General features: G+C 42.7%; 2 protein-coding genes across 2 annotated transcripts in view; both read left to right on the top strand.

The window, feature by feature from the left end:
- LOC136426647 (peroxidasin-like) overlaps positions 1 to 23,440 on the top strand; it is a 66,770-nt gene that overhangs the window by 36,747 nt on the left and 6,583 nt on the right. Inside the window, exons 2-9 of the mRNA XM_066415364.1 lie at positions 17,514 to 17,861; positions 20,659 to 20,734; positions 20,917 to 21,013; positions 21,261 to 21,412; positions 21,717 to 22,027; positions 22,421 to 22,548; positions 22,748 to 22,850; positions 23,067 to 23,221. Coding sequence (XP_066271461.1) covers positions 20,665 to 20,734; positions 20,917 to 21,013; positions 21,261 to 21,412; positions 21,717 to 22,027; positions 22,421 to 22,548; positions 22,748 to 22,850; positions 23,067 to 23,221 — 1,016 coding nt within the window. The 5' untranslated portion in view covers positions 17,514 to 17,861; positions 20,659 to 20,664. The remainder of the gene's footprint in view (positions 1 to 17,513; positions 17,862 to 20,658; positions 20,735 to 20,916; positions 21,014 to 21,260; positions 21,413 to 21,716; positions 22,028 to 22,420; positions 22,549 to 22,747; positions 22,851 to 23,066; positions 23,222 to 23,440) is intronic.
- LOC136426983 (peroxidasin-like) lies at positions 4,447 to 14,808 on the top strand. Its single transcript, XM_066415702.1, has 15 exons — positions 4,447 to 4,525; positions 4,982 to 5,081; positions 5,530 to 5,663; positions 5,952 to 6,250; positions 6,472 to 6,599; positions 6,853 to 6,955; positions 7,168 to 7,322; positions 7,804 to 7,921; positions 8,594 to 8,840; positions 9,324 to 9,454; positions 9,923 to 10,066; positions 10,421 to 10,568; positions 12,475 to 12,670; positions 13,070 to 13,272; positions 13,824 to 14,808. The coding sequence occupies exons 1-14, from the start codon at positions 4,447 to 4,449 to the stop codon at positions 13,263 to 13,265; spliced, it is 2,178 nt and encodes a 725-aa protein (XP_066271799.1). The 3' UTR covers positions 13,266 to 13,272; positions 13,824 to 14,808.

Consider the following 23,440-nt stretch of genomic DNA (forward strand, 5'->3'; position numbering starts at 1 on the left):
AAAGATACTGTAATTGATGTCTGTACTGTGGGCGTGATTGATCTTGGGAGCGATCAGGGATGTATAGTCTGTTATGTTTACAGAACAACAAGGACTCTTCACTTCTGATGATATCTTATCACACATCAAAGGCAAAGCAATACAAAACATGCATAGGTCGCAACCACTTTGATATCTTGCGATACTGTTGTTCCTTTTGTCTGTATAGTAGAGCTATGTACGTATATCTTGCGAGAGATGAACAGTCTATGAAGTTTTGGACATAACGGACTGTGAGGAAAATCTAACAAGGACACTCTCGATACCTTTCATATTTTAGTTGATTTGTCTTTGGACGTACCAGATGCTCGAGTGGCCTGTGTTCCTTACACACATGCACAAGACTGAGGGGCTCATGTGGGCTAGCAACAAGGCTCAATATAGCAACAAGGATGTTAGATGGAATCTTGGTACTTTTATGATTTCAAACCCGGAGACTCCGTCCCGTGACGAGTAACGACACAGAACTCGCCACGTCGCCTTACCTATCTGACGATGGGACGGGTGTCTAGATGAACCAATCGGAAGAGTCCTGGAAACCACGTGGTACACCGGACACCCTACCAAATCTCACGTAACATAGGCGGCGAGAGTCTCAGGGAGAGGGGGAACGGACAGTTGGTTCGATCAAACGAGTACCCGGCTGACCAGTGCCCTACAAGATACATTTGTCGGTAAGAAATTTAATAACTCCATCTATACATAACTAATGTCCGTTGAATTACTTTTAACGGTCCTCTTCATATTTCATGACGGCATTACGTTCAGAGGCATAGCATTATTCATACGCCAGTACGTTGAGATATAAAAGTACTGTCTGTGTGCTTTTTTTTTCAAACAGAAATTATTCCATGCTACCAGGTAGTAGTTATATGACCGCAATACGAACGCTTTGCAATCTAGTCGGACCTCCGGTATTCTGTCGGACCTCCGGTATTCTGTTTAATCCTTATTCATGATTTAATACGTGATATTTGATTGCCTGCATTTTCGTATGAAATATGACAAATGTATCTTAAGACATGGATGAAGAATGAGTATGTGATGCCGTTGACGTTGCATGCGGAGTCAAGCACAACAGCTTGGCGCGGAATTAAGCGGCAAATGTGCAGTAAAACTGGAGGCCTAGGGGCGCCGGAACAACAGAAGCCTCCGGAACAACAGAACGCAACTCAATCCGTTATGATTGTACAAGTTAATGAAGCCATGAGTGGGTAGACGTACAAATACCTACCTTGATAGATAACGTGGAATCATTTTTTTAGTACGTCGATGAAGATTAGACATCCAGGTAATAAGATACGCCAAAAAAGCAGTTACTCAAACAACTGGATATGATTTTGGAAACGGTCAGATGTTTCAAGTAGCATCCACTACTTTTCGTCAGTGACTGTGAGCAAGATCAGTCGAACAGCAGGTTTATAACCAGTTGCATATCAATTCATAGTTCGTGGTTATAAACCTGCTGTTCGACTGATCTTGCTCACAGTCACTGACGAAAAGTAGTGGATGCTACTTGAAACGTCTGACCGTTTCCAAAATCATATCCAGTCGTTTGAGTAACTGCTTTTTTGGCGCATTTTCTTAGTGTCGTAGCGTACGGACTTTTCTGTGATCTACCATATATTCTGGGCTCTCGTGACACGAGCTTTGCAGGGCCACTGCTATTCGCTCTTATTGTCCAGATTTTGACACCAGTTACACATAATACAAAGATACCAGGTCTTCCCGCTCAAAATTAGCTCCTCAAAGAAAGAATCCCCTGCCCAATTTGCGGTTAAAGGTGAATGAAGTAGAATACGTTGCTAGTCTGGTGTGGTTAAACCCGGGACGATAAGTTGATAAATATCTTTATCATAGGCTTTAGTTTCCGTAGAGATCATCTCGGAGAAAGTGGGCAGTAAAAGTGTTTTCCACTAGTTTGTGAGAAGAGGTGTCCTATCTTGGTTAGGGATGAACGGCTACCATATATAAGAGAACTCATACTTTCCTCAAATTTACCGCCTGCATGGAGGATTTTCGATGTGCGTTGTTGGGCATCACAACCAGAGCAAACAAGTCCGCAGGGCTACGTTTTGCTGGTGGTCAGATGCAATCGATGCTTTTTCATATTCCACAATCTTCGTATTATAAAGCATCTTAATTCTGAGGACAGGGGTTCTGCGTTTGATACTTACTTGATACATGATAAGGTAACCTTAACGTTGGGTCGAGTGGCCTACTCCACGGTCTCTACGTCTTTTGCGGACAATTCTTCTCCAATCAGGTCGGTTCTGGGCCATCTTTTATATGTATATTGGCATCTTCAGAATGTGTTTCTGGCATTTCGGTTGATACCAATCCGTAAGAGTCGTAAATGGTCATATTTCATGTTGTATATTATTAGTTGCTGTGGGAACACCTGGTTGGATATGTCATGTCGTGCACGTTCTTAGATTGTTCCCTTGGATTGTTCCATATCGCGTGGCGTAAATCGGAGTACATATATATAGTCACGTCGAGTTGCTCGGATGGCTTTCAATGAGCCTTGTATTGTGGTGAATTGAAGTAAAGGAAAAAAAACACACGTAGTATTTAGTTCCACCAGACTACGTTCTGAGTTCCGTGGTTTTCTTTCCTATCGTCTTTTTTTCCATATTGTTTAAAAACAGCCATATCATTCACTGCGAGTGTTCAATCTACATTCTTGCAGAGGTTGAGGTGCCAATCGCCCAACACCTTCTTTGTTGGCACCAAATAACAAACATATTCTGTGGACAGTCTTTTTAATTGATAAGAAGGCCACACTTCTGCACTGCTAAAAATGCTACCTAAACCCAATCCTATCGAACACTTGATGTCTTGCTTTCAGCCTCTTGTTACATAGAACAAAGTAATTCTCCGACACCACAATGTTTCAAAAAATGATTTCAAACATTTGGTTGTGGACCTACGTACGGCTACCACGAAATGTAGGGTAAGGTAACGTAATGTAAGGTAAAACGTCTAAAAGTGATCAGAAACGTTGTGTTTATTTCTTCAATGCTAGTATATGATTTTGGTGATGGAAATCATCTGACTCCAGAGAAAGGGGTGTCTGTAGAATATACAGTTATGAAAGTATTTGCTTCAAGCATATATAATGTAAGTCAGCAGTAACGCTTGAGACCGTATACGTACAGCTTGCGACCGTCGCACATATGCCCCGGGACACGGCGGGTCGACGTGACCAAGCCCGCCAGCGCATGAAGACATCGTCGCTAAATACCCACAGAGAAAAGAAAAAGAATGTTAGAATTACAGGAATGATGTTGTTTATGGGGTGGGTGTTTTTGCTACATTTTGTGTAAATTTCGTGGTTGGGCCGAGTTGACCAGGGCGATGGGCAGAGTTGACCACGGCGATGGGCAGTTGACCAGATTTGCAATGGTCCGAGTTGGTAATGGTCCGTCCTGATACCCGTGATGGCAAGCGGATCTGTCAATCAATAGAGACCGAATCACAGCCTCCACCTGCGTGGGTGGGTGTTAAGAAATCTTATTTCAACCTCTTTGATCAAAGTATACAAAATATGTAGCGATCAATTCTTCAATATCCAGTGACGCTGCCGATGCTAATAGTGTTTTTGTTCAGAGCTATGTTTTGATATAGATGCGTAGTCGGAGTGATATCATCACGAGACTGGGACGGCTATAAAAACGGGATTCTTCACATCTAATGTAATATTTTGCGAAACCAAACAACGCAAAAATGTTGCAATCAATACTTTAGGTCATTCTATGTTCATTCATATTTCTGTAGTACGTAGGGCTATGGATATATCATCAAATAGAACAATAGTCAATGAAGTGTATACATCAGACTGAGGAAAATTCAACGACAATGATGAAGCCACAATAAGCCATCTTATACATACGTCGGTGGATTTGTGACGCTATCATAATGCCTGTAATTGGACTGTGGACGTGCTTCGGGATAGATGAATGGTCTGTGATGTTTACGGTACAACAAGGATGTGAGATGGAATCTTGGACTTAGCGCTTTGTTTTCAAATGTGCCAACACTGTCCCGTGACCAGAAACGCCACGGAACTTTCCACGTATACGTAGCCTTACTCTTAAGCCCCCCTCTCACTGGACCCGCGGCACGCTGGCGGCGTCGCTGCGGCCGATCGAATTGACAAAGCACTCAACGAATTTCATCGACAAAAAACGAATCTTTCTAAGCTTTGTGGGTTTTTTTGGTTGTCATTTTGGACATACTTGTACGGTTTTAATGATATTCCCATTATAAAGTTAAGGGCAACACAAATCCAGTTTAGGACGCAGCGACGACGCCAGCGTGCCACGGGTCCAGTGAGAGGGGGGCTTAACTAACGTATCTATATAATAACGTTTTGTCGTGATTGCTTTTGTTCTGCAGGTAACAATGACGTCAGTCACCTTGTTTCTCTTCTGCCTTCTTGTCATCTCGACCCTAGTGGTGACGGGGGAGGCGAAGGAAGGCGGTGAGACCATGCAGTTTGCTGATATACAAAAACATCAGTTATTTTCTCTGCATTCTAGTCCAACCTAACAATGCTAATTGTGCCATTACGACGAATTATATTCCACTTCATAAGAAGAACTTTATTGCACGGCAATGGCACACGGTACAATGTATGGTAACAACTATTAAACATGTAACATAATACAAAATAGAGATATAGAATAAAACTTAACATCCTAATTACTAATAGCTAAGGGCAAAGTCTTTGATTTCATGTTACAATCGAGTGGGGCAAATCATTAGTTTCGGTATTTTTTCAAATGACAAAGCAGTCATTTATATATTTACCTATTTTTGTGGGGGTTGTTGCATCTAAAGATATATTCAAATCTGTCTTTAGGATGGAGACTCTTAAAATATCGTGATATGTTCGGCAAAAAAAGATACAATGAGATGCATGTAACGTTGTTCGTAGGTTCACAGGATGACCCGGAAGAGTGCCCCGGCGACCCCTTCGCTATCCCCTCCTTACTTGCAACTTTAGAGGATATACAGACGTTCGAAAACAAGACAAGGTAAGGAAGGACAGGGATATTTTGTGTTACTGATAGAGGAAGATGAATTCTTCATGTGGCAAGAGGGGCTACAAGGGTGTTAACAGTACCAACTTCAACGTTTTGCTGTGACAGTTAATGAGATTGTACCCGGTATAGGTCAGATGTGCCGGACAGCACAATACTTACCACAGGCCTTTTCACTGATCCCATTGAATGATGGGAGAAAAGGTAACACAGGAGGCAAACAGCAGCAGTACCATTACAACGTGCGTGGATGTGGCGCATGAGTTCTGTGTCCGGTCTATGTTGTCACGTGGTTTTCGCTCTATGTAACACACACTGGGATCCATGAAAATGTCTGTGTTAACTGGCGCATGGCGACAACTTTATCCTAGCGACGAGGTGTTTGATTGCAGTAGGAACTGTTTATGGATAATCATTATTTTGTGTTTTTGGTACTTTCCAGAAAAAGGAGCCCATTTAGCCTCCTGAGCCTATTTCACAAGGACAAGTCCGCCATGCGGGAGGCACGGGCGGCAGCGATTTTGAGGAATACCTTTGCGCGGGTGGCCGAGACGGTCAAGGGTAGGATGAGCAACGGTGAGATTTCCATTGAAACTCTTGCACGTCAATTTTCCATCTGATTTTAGCCCCAAGGGGAGCACGAGGAAGAGTCTTTGTTGATGAATAATTTGAAAGCAAAAGATAGACAGGATGATGAACAAATTGTGTTCGTATAGGACATTCTTGACATCTTGGCCCTCTTTTGCAGCATTATGTGCCTTTCAGCTGTACAAGGGTCAACGAGACTGGATTGGCGCGTTTTCCTGTGTAACTGTCTTGTCGGAGACAGCAGAAAATGACTTAAAACATTTTCCCGTCTTACAGGCCTTCCTGGCAACAGACCTCTGATCTCTCGGCGGCAGCTCGACAAAATCGCCGCCCTCTCCGGCTGCGCACGCTCCGCGACCCGGGTCCGCTGTCCCACCAGATTCAACAGAAAGTACCGCAACATCGACGGAACCTGCAACAACAGGAAGAACAAGCTGTGGGGCTCTTCACTCACACCCTTCCAGCGTTTCCTGCCGCCCATCTACGAGGATCAGTTGAACGACCCCGTGGGCTGGGACACGTCTCTGGAGTACAACGGATTCACCCTACCCAGCGTCCGCCAAGTTTCCAACGAAGTAGGTCTTAAACATATTACCACTTGAGGAAGACAAGACCTTGTATTCGTGATTTTTCTAAAGAATCGTCGGCATTCTTTGCCGATCTTAAAAAAGCGGAAACATTCAGGACATATGGTCTTAATGGCAATCCACTGACAGTGTTTCCTATGGCAACATAACAGTACTTCAAACACTGAAAAAGCAGTTATGATAATATTGTCTGAATGTTGTTTTTCTAGCTGATCACCACGCCAACAAACGTGGAGGATCCTGACTACACCCACATGCTGACTCAGTGGGGACAGTTCCTGGACCACGATGTAGATCTCACCCCAACCGCTGTGGGGCTCACCATGCCCAAACCTGGGTCAGTACAGCCCATCTATCTACATTCACAACCAACAGAATCATTTCGTGACATGGGCATATCCATGAGATGTTTTGTGACAGACAATTAGCACAGTAAAACTCAGACTCGACCCATTGGCTTTAATTGTCCTTTTTTGTCCTTCGCATAACAAAAGCAGACCCTTCAAAATTCTATTCCTCTCCTCAAGCAGCATTTTGCTTGTCGCGCGCGCTGCCAGCATTTCTTAACCACCCGCTACCATGCTTTTCAGGATGGACGCGATCTCGTGTTCTGAGACCTGTGACAACATCATGCCGTGTTTCCCCATCCCCATTCCTGATGACGACCCCCGCATAGACAACGTTCTAGATAAGGTACAGGGCATGATTCACTTTAAACATGGTAATGTCAAATGCACAGTGCGGTTTTGGGGTCAGGCAACATTCAAGATAATGTACGGCTATGGGTCTTTAAAGAAGGCCAGAGACATATCGTGTGAGGCATCGTACTTGGATGAAATCAAAGGCTACCCGGTTGACATCTGTCTTACGACTCGTAATCCACATGATTTTCCTCCCTTCCACAGGCCTGCATGCCGTTCACCCGCTCCAGCGCCGTGTGCGGAACAGGAGAGACGTCCACCATCTTCAACAAATTCAAACCCCGCGAACAGATCAACCAGATCACCAGCTTCATCGACGCCTCCATGGTCTACGGCTCAACTTCTGAGGTTGCAGAGTCGTGAGTTTCCATACCTTTCTACCATTCTAGTCTAAAATCACTCACTGATTCTGCAACTTTTCAAGGGATTCTTTTGGGTTCCATTTTCAGAAAAAAACTGTAATAATCCACTGATGCCTCTTTTGCATATGCACATAAATTTCAAAGACAGCGTAAAAACTGTACATTCCATGATCATTGGTAGTTGTGCAATAGTTTTCATTCATGGATCCAGCATGAATGCATTGGATTGCCCGTTCAACCGCGGCTGAGCCACAATGGCATTTAGAACCTTTTGTTGACCCGCAGTCTCGCTCCAGTCGTATCACCAATGAAGTTTGAAAACCTCCTTGTGAATACTAGAAATGCTTTACCTTTCCCGTGGGTTTTAGCCACGTGCGTATCCCTATGTGTTTACAATCATCCCAGCGGCTTATATGTTGATCATTGTAGAGCTCTTTTTAGGCCTCATTAATGTGATTGTTTTCGTCTTTTTTCTCAGACTGCGAGACTTCAGTACAGATGATGGTCTGTTGCGCGTAAACTTGGAGGAAGTAGACATCAGCTCAGGAATGGACCTGCTTCCTTTCCAGACCGAGGCGGTGAGCTCCTGCAGTCAGGTCAGTGCGAACCAATCAGAGTACGCGTCACAAAGAATAGAAGCCTATGTTCAAACTTGAGTCACAAAGAGATTGACGTACTTATTTTAACCGGTCCCTGTAATGAAGCCTCCAGTTTTAATGTAGTCATTGAATCTCAACTGCCCTATTTGACCTATGGCACAAACTGTGGTTCAGGTTAAAGAACACAGTACTTACCCGCGACCCCCGGCCGGTGGTCCGATGATGACGCGGGTACAAAAATAGTATGGCCAAAATTCTTAAAGAATGGATAGAAAGTCACATGTGAGAGGCATTCAAGTGTAAACTGTGCTGTGCGGTGTAGGAATATATCTTTGAGACTGTATGTATTGAATGGTGACGACGTCTTTTTTAGTTCGTGTATAGATGCGCCTTTTTACACAACTGCCTCTCGGGATGGACCGGCTGCAGTTCAATTGACCTCCGCAGAGCGCTATTTCAAAGAGGGCGTGAAAAGCCGATACGCAGACAGAATTGTTTTTTAAACATTCATACACATCTATAGCTTGCACCCTAAACTCAAGCACAATTGTTATTGCACTTCTCTAGTGCACTCCGATATCTAACGTGTCATAGCCAGTCACCTTGTGGCAAACGTAAGAAATCCCCATAGCCATAGGCCGAAAACTGTATGATGCTAACTACCTTTAGAACCCCAATGGAGAGAACGTCGTCCCTTGCTTCCTTGCGGGCGACGTTAGAGCGAATGAGGTCAACACGCTGATCGCATCACACACCATCTGGGTCCGCGAGCACAACCGACTCGCCCGGGAGCTGAAGCGTATCAATCCGCACTGGGACGGGGAAAAGATCTACCAGGAAGCCCGTAAGATCGTCGGCGCGATGATGCAGCACATCACCTTCACCGAATACCTGCCCAAGATCCTTGGGCCAATAGGTAGCATTTTTGATGCCATTTTGACCATAGAGTTGCTACAATATATGTATATCAATAGTGGTTTCGAATTCTCTCCTTTGGGCAACTTATTTGTAGCCTGGAATCCATCCTACTCAAGTTCCGCTGCCGGTCAAATTGGCCGGCAGCGGAACTTGAGTAACGCAGCGGAGCTAGGGTAGCGGACGGAAGCTAAATAGGATGGATTCCAGGCTAACTTATTTGTGGTTATGAGCTTCTTTAGAAAGTTTGATATTGGATGTGCCATAGGTAGGTTATTCTTGTCCTCCTCGTGCTATGCTTATTCTATCCTAAGAAAGCTATCTTTTTTTTTTCTTCAAAATTGTTATTTCTGCACTAGTCGGGGTTCTAGCCCTTACAAGTTTAACAACCTCCAGCAATGCCGGGCCCTTTTAGGCACATGTTGGTTTGATGCGAACGGTAGAGTCTGATACATAGACACCCCGATTTATACGCCCGATTCAGGGATGGACCAGATTGGGGAATACGCCGGATACGACCCAAACGTGAACCCCTCGACCCGGAACGAGTTTGCGACTGCCGCCTTCAGGTTCGGCCACGCCGCTATTGCCGGAACGGTCAGGCGTTTTGATGAGGTAAGACTTAAGTCATCTAAATTTCGTTCGTCTGAATGCTACTCTGACCGACCGACCTACTGACGCCTCTCCGACCTCAACCGCGGTTAACCGTCACTGCAGGCCAGATCAGCCCACGCTAAGTCAGTATCACTCCCGTCCTCACTTACGGAGTTATCCGACTACTTCAAATTGTGAATTCGTGTGGCGTATCGGCGACAGGGTGTTTGGCCAAGAACCCGTTGCTTCCGGGTTCTAATACCCTGACGCCACCGATTTTGTGCCCTTGGAAAAGGCGCTTAATACGACTTGCCTCATTCCACCCAGGTGTAAAAATGCGAAATAAGCATTCAAAAAGCAACAAAAAAACAAAACGCTTCAAATTCTTCAAAATTTATCTGCCTATGGCGGAGCAGAATGTATGCAAGCCAAGAAAAATATGTCATTATATTTATGTCGATGTTTCTTTATTTTTGTTTCTGCTCTCAGAATTATGAGGAGGACCCGCAGATCGGGAATGTCGCCCTTCATGACACCTTCTTCTCGCCGTGGCGCGTCGTTGAGGAGAGCGGTGTAGACCCGTTGGTCAGAGGGCTTATCGGAGGGTTCGCTAAGCTGGTCACTCCCACAAACGTAAGTCGCCATGTTTTAAACACACATTGTCATTCCGGAATCTATCCAAAACGACCTGGGTCGCCTTTCTTGTGGCATGACACTACAACATCCACCCCGAAATAGAGGTCCCGAATCTCTCTAATTACATGTACTCAGTAGTTTACCTGTGTAAAGAAATATTGGTTCAACTACATGCAGGGCAACGTTAACAGGGCATGCAGTATCTACAGTTGCAATCTATCTAATCATCTTATTAGACATATTGTTTTGTAAAATCTTCCCGGGTGCACATATGAATGTGTGAACATTTTTGAGAGCGACGGTTAACGTAACATCAATCATGTTCAAGACTGTCGTTTTTTTTATTATTAGATAATGCACGAGGAGCTGTCCCAGAAACTCTTCGCTCTGAAAAACCAGATAGCGCTGGATCTGGCCTCTCTGAACACCCAACGCGGCCGTGACCACGGTCTTCCCTTCTACAACGACTGGAGAGCCTTCTGCAACCTCCCTAGGGCAGGTGAGTGACAAAGATGCAAAAATATTGAAAAAGGGGCCGACAGCGAGCTCGAGTGTTTACAGAAGAAACTTGCAATGACCGCAGGTGACCCGAAATAAAACACGTGTTCGAATCGAATCACGTCAGATCGAACATCGTAGAACAAGGTTCGAATTCGGTTGGACATGGGAGTTTCAAAGCCTGAATTTGACCAACGTTTATCCTTATTTAACTCTGGTAATAACATTGGTTCAAAGACAACCATTAGGTAGATAAGCAGAAGAGCAACGAGGACCTTAGAATCTTCCGTAATTATCTTCGCCGAGTATTTGTCCTCGGAGAAGATTATGTTTTCGTTTGAAAAATCTGTTGGGTGGGTCTGAATGTATGTCAGGAGCATAACTCAAGAAAACTTCAATGAATCTTTATGATTTTTGGTAGGTGTGTAGTGGTTGTGTAAAGGAAGGTCAAGTTCGAAAATGGTTTACCTTGCGTTTTTCAATAGTATTGCAGCGAACTTTGCATTTTTTTGTGTTTGTATGTAGGCAAAAAAAGTGACGGAAACGTTGATGGATCTTCATGATTTTTTGCAGGTGTGTAGATGGTGTATAAACGGAGGTCAAGTCCAAAAATGGTTCCCCTGGTATTTTCCGTCGGTACTGCAGCATAACTCGAGAAGCTGTTGATGGATCCTTATGATATTTAGTGGATGGGTAGGATTTACAGAAAGGAAGCTCAAGTTCGATAATGGGCCTTCTAGCGGGTACCAAAGGTACTGCAGCAGAGTTTCAAAATTTAGGGGCATATTTTCTGAAAGTGCTATGGTCATGATTTTTGTGTGGTAGATAGTTCATGCCACAGAAAGTAAGTTCTGTAAATTTTGGCCCCCTAGCGGCTTGTTAAGAACTGCAGTGGGTGTTTTTGTTTTGACATTCGGACATGAATAACTTCAGAAGGGGTCGACAGATCGTCGTGATGTTTGGTATGTAGAGAGCTCGGATGGTGCTTTACATTATCAATGACTTATTATGCAAATAAGGAGCTAATTTGCATAATTAGTAAGGAAAGTTTGTTAACCCACTGCCTTTCAATGGGACATGGGACAGTGCCAGGTCATGTGAACAGATAGCCTTGCATAAACGTACATGTAGGTCAAATAAATAAACTATTCTCCAAGCAGAGGTGTGGGTCCTGCTGGTTTTTGACGCGTTCAGTTTAAGCATTTTTGTTCAACACGGTTGGCGACATACCGAAATAGGGACAAAATAGAAAGCCTGACTAAAAACACCTAAAACGTGCCAGATTTGTTCTATTCATATGTATTGACTGTACTATTTCATCATCACTTTCAACTTTCAACACTGCCATATCGAACCTTTGTGGCCCATATAATATCAACATACTCACATTTTTTCATGACCAGTTATAACATATATCAGCACACTTTACACATATACTAGTCCTGTACCACCAAATGATTTTTAACCCTATCTAGACTGGACTCATTCGCCCAATCATAACGTCCAAATGGTATGGCGCATGGGGTGATAAGCACGTAAATATTAATCACTTTCCATAATAAGCCTTGATTATTTGGCGAAGATAATGTGTTCGTGGAACTCTAGTTTTACATGATCTTATTATTGTGTTATTTCACAAGACTTCATCAGTGAGTAGATGGCACATTTTGTTAGCAATCAGTAGCAGAGAATAGCTATAAAAATGACTTTGTCATCTCCACCCCATCGGAAGCAGGGGAAGTTGGAAAATTGAAATGATAGCATCTAATTATAATTATAAGACAACAGTAAAACAAATTGTGTAATCGGTTTGAATATTATTGGAATATTTATGGTGGGGCTTAGGTTGGATAATATGCCATTTTCTTGATTAATACAATCATTTTCTATCCAATGTCCATCTGCAGAATCCTTTGACGACCTCGCCGGTGAGATCTCCAACTCTGACGTACGTGACACACTGGCTGACGTATATGGTGACGTCAACAACATTGACCTTTGGCCTGCAGCCCAGCTGGAGGATCACGAAGACGGGGCGAGAGTTGGGCCGACCTTCAGGTGCATGCTGGCGGAGCAGTTCAAGGCACACCGCGACGGCGACAGGTAAGGACAGGATGAAAGATGTGTGCATGAGGATCTTAGAAGTACGTAAAAACAAATCGCACTGTAAGACTTTCTGACAAGGAAAGTAGGACTGTGATTCTAAGTGGTATTGGAGCGTATTTCTGTGACTTACCATTTGATTTTACAACGAAGTATCTTTAATTGCAGTGCACGTGAAAGTCAACATTTTAATTAGAAATTAGGTTGAACATTAACATTAGTTTCAACATGCACTTGGTTACGGAAGCTCAACTCAAAATGTTCATAAATCTAAAAACAAGTTATGAGGTGAGATCCAGAGAGAATTGTGTGCAGGAAAATGCTGCAACCATGCTGATAATGCCATTTATACCTATATCTAACGTAAATCTAATCATGGTAATGTCGTTCCGTTTCCAGGTTTTGGTATCAGAGTGATGATGTCTTCACGCCGTCACAGCGTACCCAAATCAGCCGAGTGACTTTAGCACGCGTCATCTGCGACAACACCGGGATCACGCGCCTGCCGCCTGACGTGTTCCGGCGCACTGACCTGGCTGACATGGAGTCGTGTGATGACATCCCCGGTATGGACCTGCAGTCCTGGGAGGAGTAGCGTTGAGGTACATGTTCATGACAACAATCTCACCGATGCTTTCAAACACATCTCTTCTCTATCTCCTAACTGAACCAATTTCCAGTTGCGTTTGGAATATGTCGTCCTCCTGTAGGATAAGAAGACTCAATATAAGAGCGCTTCTTTCCAGAGGCGTTACCAAAAGAATCAGTGATATGGGATGTCTTTGCTTGGTCAGCTAGGCTAACTTACATAGCGTCAGAGATGACTTCAGCAGAACTATGTGGATAGCAGGGCTAAACGCAATCTCAGAAGCACTTCTTAAACTATTATGTCTTACAAGTCTCTCGAACAATCGGGATAGAAAAACTCGGGAAGACTACAGAATTACCTGCCCATGGTCTCGAACACAAGTCTTGGTGCAGAAACAATCATCAACTGATCATGATGTAGCCAAATTCCTTTCATCACAGAGAGGAATCTGGTTTTAAGCAGCTAGGTAGAATTTGAAACAATACTAGATGTTCACGAACCAAGGTGTTCTTTATGCATTGTTACCGCCATACCACAGTCTCACAGGCGTGATGTATCTTACAGGTCGTAAAAAGAACAAGGCTGAACATGATGGCGAGATACAGTGACGTCAGCAACATCATGACGTCAGGACATCGTCGCAGCCACATCGCATCCTTGCCAATATAGTAAGAAAACAGCCCTGAATTTAATTTAATGTGAAAGAGTTCACAAGTTTAGGGTTTAAGTTCAAGATAATTATGTATATTACAGCATCATTATGATTAGTTACTTGCTTAAGCGTTTAACAGGGTTTGCTTATTCTACTGAATCCGGACCAGTTTTATTAATATGCTTTGCAATAATTGTACTTAGCAAAACAGTGCAATTTTCTGTGGCGATTTGCAAAGACGATGGTAGGTCAAGTTTTCTGCCATCTTCCGAAGTAGGATACAATGAAGATGACAAAGAAATAGAAGCATCCGATCTAGCAGCTTCGGACAGCAAGTATTTAGACAGCGCTACTTATGAGGGAAATTAAAGTAGACCACTATATATAGTTACTGCTTGTAGAAGAATATGACGAGGAATTGTTAAGAATTGATATTTGAATATCTCAGTTCATCATGAAGTGTCAACCGACTAAAGATCCCCATTCTTGTTTTGAGTGAAGACATGTGCATCCGAGATGAGTGTGATCTCAAGATCAGGCACAAATCAATGTGTAGCGTACCATTCAAGTTGCTTTCAAGATTCTTTATTGCCATAGGAAGGTTATCATTATAATAGTATTGTGATGATACAGAGATCTGAAAAGCTTTTGGCTGCAATGCTATGCCCACGTAAAAGTAGTCAAGAAATAATCCATTTTTGCCAGTTGTTTCAAACACTATTGTGTTGTGTGGTGCCAAGTTGTGTTTTGCATGAGTAGTTTTCGTGAGGTTTTGATCATCAATTGAAAAAATTAGGGGGCAGTGACAATATCTGGACTGTGAATCAGGGCGGTCAAGTTACGAAGTGGAGATGTTTGTTAAGTTGCGATGGTGTTGAAATAAACCTGGCGTTGGAAGTCCAGTGTCCGTGTGTTATTTGTACATTATAGATATGTCAACACAAACACAAAACCGCAGCTCTTTCTGGGGTTTAAACCCTTCCAGGATACAGCGCAGCGCTGACTATCATTAACTCCAAGGAGATGTAAAGACAAACAAGTCAATTGATATTTGTATTCATTGACAAAAAATGAAAACAATTCGTTACATTGGGTCAGCCTTGTCAGCCCTCTGACTCACTGGTAACGGCTGACCCGCAAAAATACAGACAAAAATACAACTTGTATACATAACCTACAATAAAATCATTACAATATACATATATTACACACACACACACACACACACACACACACACACACACACACACTCACACACACACACTCACACAAAAAAAAAACTTTAAACATTTTGCATGGAGATAATGACTAACAGGAAAACATTGTAAGAAAAGAAAACCTCATGGATAACATGTGATGCTTCCCAGTGCCATAAGGCCTCTTTTCCGCGGGATGCACATGGAGATTGTTGAGTGGCAAAGTTCGTATTTGTAAGACATAGGATTTTATAAACTAAATATGATTCATGATTTAAAAGCATGTCCTGAAAGACAATCCGTTTAGTTTAAATTCAAATTCGTTTGAAACTATAATGAGGTTTAAGTAACTTGAGTGTCAATGTAGGAATTTCGAATGTACTTGCATTAATTTCGATGCTTCAAATAAATCGAGTGTTGAAAATGCACATTTTTGGTTTCAATGGGCATTTCCTTCATCTTGAACTGAATAAGATAACACTATACAATGTAGCTAGGCTATGGTAAGTTCTTGTGGCAAGGCAAACAGATGTTTTATGCCCTCACATTTCTATGCATTTCCTCTTCAATTAGTTCAAATACGGATTCCCTCTAAATGTGATTGGAAAAGATCATACATCATTTTACGAATTGTTTGATTAGTATCAAGTAATTAGTCATTGTTCCTAACAAGATGTCATAAATCGCATCTAAATCATAACATCATATGAACAACTGTTATCTCCTTGTGGTTTTCAATGAGGCTGGGATACTGTCCCGAGGTTGTCTTCCACTATTGTCTGGTACATTGTATTAGTCACTACTGTGGCGATCGGACGACAATCGCCAGGTGACATTGTTGTATCACATGACACCAGGGAAAGTCGGTTGGCCCTGTTCACGAGCCAAATAAGATTCAGTAAGTAGTTGATATTTTAGACTTTTCCAGGGGGCACATTGACCTTTGTTTTCGGTCGGGCGTGTTTGTGTCATCTTCTCTGTCGTTTGTCCGTCTCTCTCCCTCTCCCTCAATTAGACAAGGTTATTGTCAATCTACCTTAGAACACGTTGCGTCTTATGTCGTCGTCTACGTACATCAAAGGATACAAAATATGTCGCAAAAATTCTTTGATATCTTGCATTGATTTTGTTCAGTAAAAACAACATTTTGAGAGAGATGGGTACCGAGTTATACCCTATCTCATTCCTTTTAACTCTTTACGCCCGGGGAACATCACTTGCGTACATCAAAGCATACAAAATACGTCGAAATCGATTCTTCAATATCTTGCGATCCCACTTTTGTTTTTGTTCAGTGAAAATCATATCTTCAGAGAGATGATATGGGTGACGGGTTATAGCGTATCTACTTGTGAACTCTTTGCACCTAGTGTTATCGTCTGCGTAAATCAAAGTATACAAAATATGTCGAAATCATTTCTTTAATATCTTGCGGTGCCAACATTGTTTTTGTTTTGTGAAATCAATATGTTTCTGATAGGGATGCGCAGTCGGTGACATTTTCACAAGACTGGGACAAAAGCACGGCAATACGGATGTAAAATGAACTCTTTGGTGCGACTCCTTTTTTGAAAGTGAACATTCACACAATACCCTAACACACATCTGGCACCGTAAAAATTGTGAACAGCACACGGTTGTCTTTTATATGTGCTCTCATTAAGATATACCTATCCCAATTAGTACTTTGGTCCACGTGTAACGGAATTTAATAGTTGTGCCAAAGATAAGGTGAGAAGATTGATCTATCTTTGCGTTCTTCACCGCTAATGACATCTCCTGCGTACATCATAGTATACAAAACATGTCGCTATCAATTATTTGATATTTTGCGATGAAATCATTCTACTGTAATGGCACTATGTCTAAGGCTAGTATCATCAAAGAGAAGAATAGTCAATGAAGTTTATACATAAGACTGACGAAAATCTAACGACATGGATGCAATACATAACCTCAGTATCGTTTAGCTATAAAGCCATCTTATAGATACTGCGATAGACCTAAGAGCTGTGATTGATGTTTGTAATTAAACTGTGGGCGTGATTCATTTTGGGAACCATCAGAGGTGAATAGCCTGTGAGGTTTACAGGACAACAAGGATTCTTCACTTCTATTATATAAATGTCATCTTCTGCACACATCAAAGGCAACGCATACAAAACTTGCATTGGTCACAATCACTTTGATATCGTGCGATGCTGTCGTTCCTTGTGTCTGTAGTAGAGCTAACGTTACATGTATGTACGTATATCTTGCGAGAGATGAACAGTCTATAAAGTTGTTTTTACATAAGACTGTGAGGAAAATCTAACAAGGACAGTTTCGATACCTGTCAAATTTCTGTTGATTTGTTTTTGGACGTGAGTTACTGAGAGATGCTTGAGTAGCCTGTGTTGTTTACAGAAGACTGTGAGGTTCAGATGGGATGGCAACATAACAACAAGGATGTAAGATGGAATCTTGTTATCTTTTGTTTTCAAACCCGGTGACACCGTCCCGTGACGAGTAACGACACTGAACTCGCCACGTCGCCTTACCTAACTGATGATGGGATAAGTGTCTAGATGAACCAATCAGAAGAGTCCTGGAAATCACGTGGTACACCAGACACCCTGTTTAGCCGTCACTCATATAACACCGGCGGCGAGAGTCTCAGAGAGAGAGAGAGAGAGAGAGAGAGAGTGGAAACGGACAGTTGGTTGTATCAAAAGAGCACTCGGCTGACCAGTGCCCTACAAGATACACTTGTCGGTAAGAAATTTGATAATTCCATTTATACATAACTTATGTCCGTTAAGTTCCTTTTAGTGGTTCTGTTCATATTTGATGACGGCATGAGGTTCAGGGGCATAACATTATTCATACGTCGGTACCTTGGAATGTCAGAGATACTCACAAACAGTGATCAAAGTACTGTCTGTGTTGGGGTTTTTTTCAAACAGATCTTATTCCATGCTACCATGTAGTAGTTAGACGACCGCATTACGAGCGCTTTAATTTTTATTTTGTCTTATTCTGTTCACGTCTAAAATTAAGACGATGTACATTTATGTCATGGCTTTGATGTTGCAATATCAGAACCTTTTATCGAGAAAAATATGATGTACTACGATGTGAATTTGCAGGTGAATTTTGCTGTTATTGTGCTATTTACTTCGCTTTTTTCTATTTAGTCGGACCTCCGGTATTCTGTACAAGTCTTATTTATGATTTAATACGTGCCATTTGATATTTGCCTACATTTTCGTTTAAAAGATGACAAAAATATCGTAAGACATGGATGAAGAATGAGTAACCGAGGCATGTCGTTGCATGCGGAGTCAAGCACAAAGGGGCAGAATTGAGCGCCAAATATACCGTAAAACTGGAGGCCAAGGGGCGCCGGAACAACAGAACGCAACACTCGAACTTAATCGTTGTGATTGTACAGTTTAAGCCTTGAGTGGGCACACGTACAGATACCTGCCTTGTTAAATGAGGTGGAATCTTTTTTTTAGGCCCGTAGTGTACGATGATAACTTTTCTATGCATATGATCTACCGTATTTGGGCTCTCGCGGCACGTGGTTTGCAGGGTCATGCTATTTGTCCTCAGTAGATTGCTTATCTTCCAGATTTTGCCGCAAGTTGATAAAATTCTGACACATCGACTTCTTTTCCATGTTGTTTAAAGGAGGAATGACATGTTTAAGGAACGACAGTCATATCATCATCTGGGAGTGTTCAAACTACATTCCTACTGACGTTGGTGCGAATCGTCCAACACTTTCTATGTTGACATCAAATAACAAGTATTCTATGGGCAAATTGATAAGAAGTCGACATGCACTTCTGCACCGCGAAAAATGCTACCCAAACCCGATACTGTCAAACACTTGATGTCTTGCAGTCGGCCCCTTCTTACATAAAGAAAAGCAATTCTCCGACACCACAAAATGATTTTCAAACATTTGATGGTGGACCAGCACTGAAAATAGTGTCACAAAAGACGAGCGAAGTACGTCGGTTTAGCTTGATATACACATATGGCACTGTGCAAACGACCGGTAGCACACAGTAAGCTGCCTTGAACACGTAATCATGGCAAGCGGAATCTGTCAATCAATATAAAGACCGGGTCGCAGCCAATCTGCGTTTGAACTCTAGCGCAATCTCACCACCTGCGTACATCAAAGTATACAAAATATGTAGCGATCAATCCTGTACGCTGCCAATGCCAGTCGTGTTTTTGTTCAGTGCTTTGTTTTTGACAGAGATGCGTAATGAGTGATATTTTCACAAGACTGGGACAACAGCACGGCAACACGGATGTAAAATGAACTTCTATGGTCTTCGCTTTTAAAACGGCGCTACTCCATTTTGGTAAAAGTAAATATTGTAGCCCAAACCGTAAAGCCCCCCTCTCACTGGACCCACGGCACGCTAGCGGCGTCTAATGCTATCCTGTGCAAATCAAAGTATGCAAAATAATGTCGCAATCAATTCTTTAGGCCATTCTATATTGTCATATTTCTGTACTATGGATATATCATCAAATGGAACAATAGTCAATGGATACATTAGGCCATGTTGATTTGATTATATGGATGACATCCTCTGGGAACGTTAACCCCAAAACCGATGCGAGTGTGCGAATAAAAAAAAAAGTTTGGCAAAATAAAGTTGCCTTCATTATGAAAGCTACGTTGTCAGGAAGAATGAACAAAACTAAACACACAGAGTATGGTATACCGAATAATAGATTGTTCATTTATGTTCTTTCACATCTTCGTCTTTGACTTAAGAATTGACTTTGGCATTATACGACATTAGTATCCGCTTCCGACATAATTTTTTTGCAACTTGCAGCATATATTTTCTCATTTTGCAGCTGCTTTGTATGATTTACAGTATCATCGAAAACTTTTTTTCCTTGGAAACGGACGAAAATTGATGCGCGCGCGGATGTCATCCATATAATCAAATCAACATGACCTAAGACTGAGGAAAATTCAACGACAATGATGAAGATTCAATTAGCCATCTTATAGATACGTCCATAGACTTGAGACGTTATCATAATTCCTGTAATTGGAATGTGGACGTGCTTCGGGATAGATGGGTGGTCTGTGATGTATACAGAGCAACAAGGATGTAAGATGTAATCTTGGACTTAGCGCTTTATGTTTTCAAATGCGCCAACACTGTCCCGTGATCAGCAACAACACAGAACTGGCCTTACCTAACTCTTATACCCCCATTTCACTTGGACGGCGCTCTCGCCGCGCTCTCTCTTCGACCTAGAATTTAACATAGCGCTCAACGAATTTCATAGATGAAAAACGAAATCTTTTTACGCTTTGTGTGTTTTGTTGTCTTTTCAGCCATACTTTTACATTTTGCATGATATTCCAATTATGAAATAAAATATTGCGTAAATTTGATTTAGGTCGCAGCGAGAGCGCAGCGCGATTGCCGTCTAGTGGAATGGGGGCCTGTACCTGGCATTTTTTGTGAGTAACTAACTAATAAGTTATCTAACTTTATTCGTGATTGCTTTTGTTCTGCAGGTAACCATGTCGTCAGTCACCTTGTTTCTCATCTGCCTACTTGTCATCTCGACCCCGTTGGTGTCGGGGCAGGCAGGTGAGTCCGTAGAGTTTGCTGATATACATAAACATCAGTTATTTTCTTGCTAGTCCACTCTATATTCTTGTCCAACCTACCAATACCAATGGTGGCATTACGGATTTTATTCCGCCTTATATATATCATGATATATTCAGCAAAAGAACATGCAATGACCTGCATGTTAACGTTGTTTGTAGGATCACAGGATGACCCGGAGTGCCCCGGCGACCCCTTCGTCACTTCCTCCATACTTGAAGCTATGGAGGATATGAAGATGTTCGATAACATGAAAAGGTAAGGAAAAACAGAATGTTTAGTATTACTGATAGAGGAAGATGAATTCTTCAAATGACAAGAGGGGATATCAGGGGTGTCAACAGTACCAACTTCAACTTTTATGCTTGGACCCGGAAAAGAAGGAGAAATGTTGGAGATTCATTCATGTCTATCAGTCAATGAGATTGTACCCTGCGTCGAGGTGTTTCATTGTAGTAGAAACTGTTGGATAATCATAATTTTGTTAATTCTTGGTACTTTCCAGCGAAAAGACCCCATCTGGCTTCCTGCGCCTATTCCATCTAATGGGCAAGGCCGCACAGCGGGAGGCACGGGCGGCAGATATTGTGAAGAAGACCATTCAGCTGGTGGCTGAGAAGGCCAATGCTGGGATGGGGGATGACAATCTCATCAACCGTGAGATTCCCGTTAAAAGTCTTACACGTCAATTTTCCATCTGATTGTTTGCCTGAAATCTGTTTAAGTAAGGCCCAATGAAACCAGGAAGAGTCGCTGGTGGTGAGTAAAATGTGAAAGTAAATAATAGGATGATAATCAGGTTGTGTTCGTATAGAACATTATTGACATCTTGGCCCTCTTTTTCAGCATCACCTGCCTGTGCGAGGGTCAACGTGCCTGGCTTGGCGCGTTTTCCTATTCTTAAAATTGTTAAAACTCTTGGCGGAAACAAAAGATTACAACATTTTTTTCCGTCTTACAGACCTTTCTGACATCAGCGCTCTGATCTCTCGACCGAAGCTGAACATGATCGCCTCCCTCTCCGGCTGCGCACGCTCCGCGACCCGGGTCAACTGTTCCTCCGGCTGCCACTCCAACACCCGCTACCAGTACCGCACCATCGACGGAACCTGCAATAACAGGAAGAACAAGCTGTGGGGCTCGTCACTCACACCCTTCCAGCGATTCCTGACGCCCATCTACGAGAATCAGTGCAACGAGCCCGTGGGCTGGGACACATCCCTGGAGTACAACGGATTCACCCTGCCCAGCGTCCGCCAAGTTTCCAACCAGGTACATGTATGTCTTAAACATAACCACCCGAGGAAGAAAAGACCTTGTGCAGTCGCGGTTTTTGAAAAGAATAGTCCACATTCTTTGCCGATCTGTTGAAACATTCACGATATGGTCTTAAGCTTGCAGCATAGAATAACAGTCCACTGTACTGACAGTGTTTCCTGTGGAACATAACAGTAATTCAAACACTGAAACAGCAATCATGATCATATTGTGGGAATGGTTATTCATATACGTACATACAAAGGACCGACGAATCGGACCGCAGGATTACTACAGTTTAATCGAAACTTCCCTAAGAAAAGTTTTGGTCTGTTTCAATATAGTATGACATATTTGCCTAAAGTAACATCACTGTCGTTGTGAACACCGTTGTTATTGTTTATCTAGCTCATGACCACGCCAACAAACGTGGAGGATCCTGACTACACCCACATGCTGACTCAGTGGGGACAGTTCCTGGACCACGATACAGATCTCACCGCAACCGCTGTGGGGCTCACCATGCCCAAACCTGGGTCAGTACAGTCTATCTATCTACATTCCCGACCAATAGAATCATTTCGGGACATGAGCACAGACTCAGACTCGACCCATTGGCTTTAATTGTCATTTTTTGGCCTTCAAAAGCCGACCCTGCAAAACTCTATTCTTCTCCTCAAACAGCATTGTGCCATTCTTTGACTTATTGTAACTTCCCACTATCTTTCTTTTCAGGATGAACGCGACCTCGTGTTCAGAGACCTGTGACAACATCATGCCGTGTTTCCCCATCCACATTCCTGATGACGACCCCCGCATAGACAACGTTCTGGATAAGGTACAGGGCATGATTCACTTTAAACATGGTAATGTCAAATGCACAGTGCGGTTTTTGGGTCAGGTAACATTCAAGATAATGTATGGCTATGGGTCTACTTAATTAAAAAAAGAACGCCTGAGACATATCGTGTGAGACATCGTACTTGGATGAAATCAAACAGGGTTGACATCTGTCTTCAACTCGTAATCCACATGATGTCCCACCCGTCCGCAGGCCTGCATGCCGTTCACCCGCTCCAGCGCCGTGTGCGGGACGGGAGAGACGTCCACCCTCTTCAACACCGTCATCCCCCGCGAACAGATCAACCAGATCACCAGCTTCATCGACGCCTCCAACGTCTACGGCTCGACCTCAGATGTTGCAGAGTCGTGAGTTTCCCTGGGAGTTTGAATCTACCTTTTCTGCTATAGTCTCAAAAACACTCCCTGATTCTGCAGGGTTTCTAAAAAGGGGGTTCATAGGGGTTCCATTATCCCTTAAATGATCCCATGAATTCTCTTTCACACTTGCGCATTTAAAAGACAGCGTAAAACCTGTACATTCCATGATTCAATTCATTGGTAGCTATACAGTACTTTTCGTTTGTT

Source organism: Branchiostoma lanceolatum, chromosome 2, assembly GCF_035083965.1.
Source record: "Branchiostoma lanceolatum isolate klBraLanc5 chromosome 2, klBraLanc5.hap2, whole genome shotgun sequence".
NCBI lineage: Eukaryota > Metazoa > Chordata > Leptocardii > Amphioxiformes > Branchiostomatidae > Branchiostoma > Branchiostoma lanceolatum.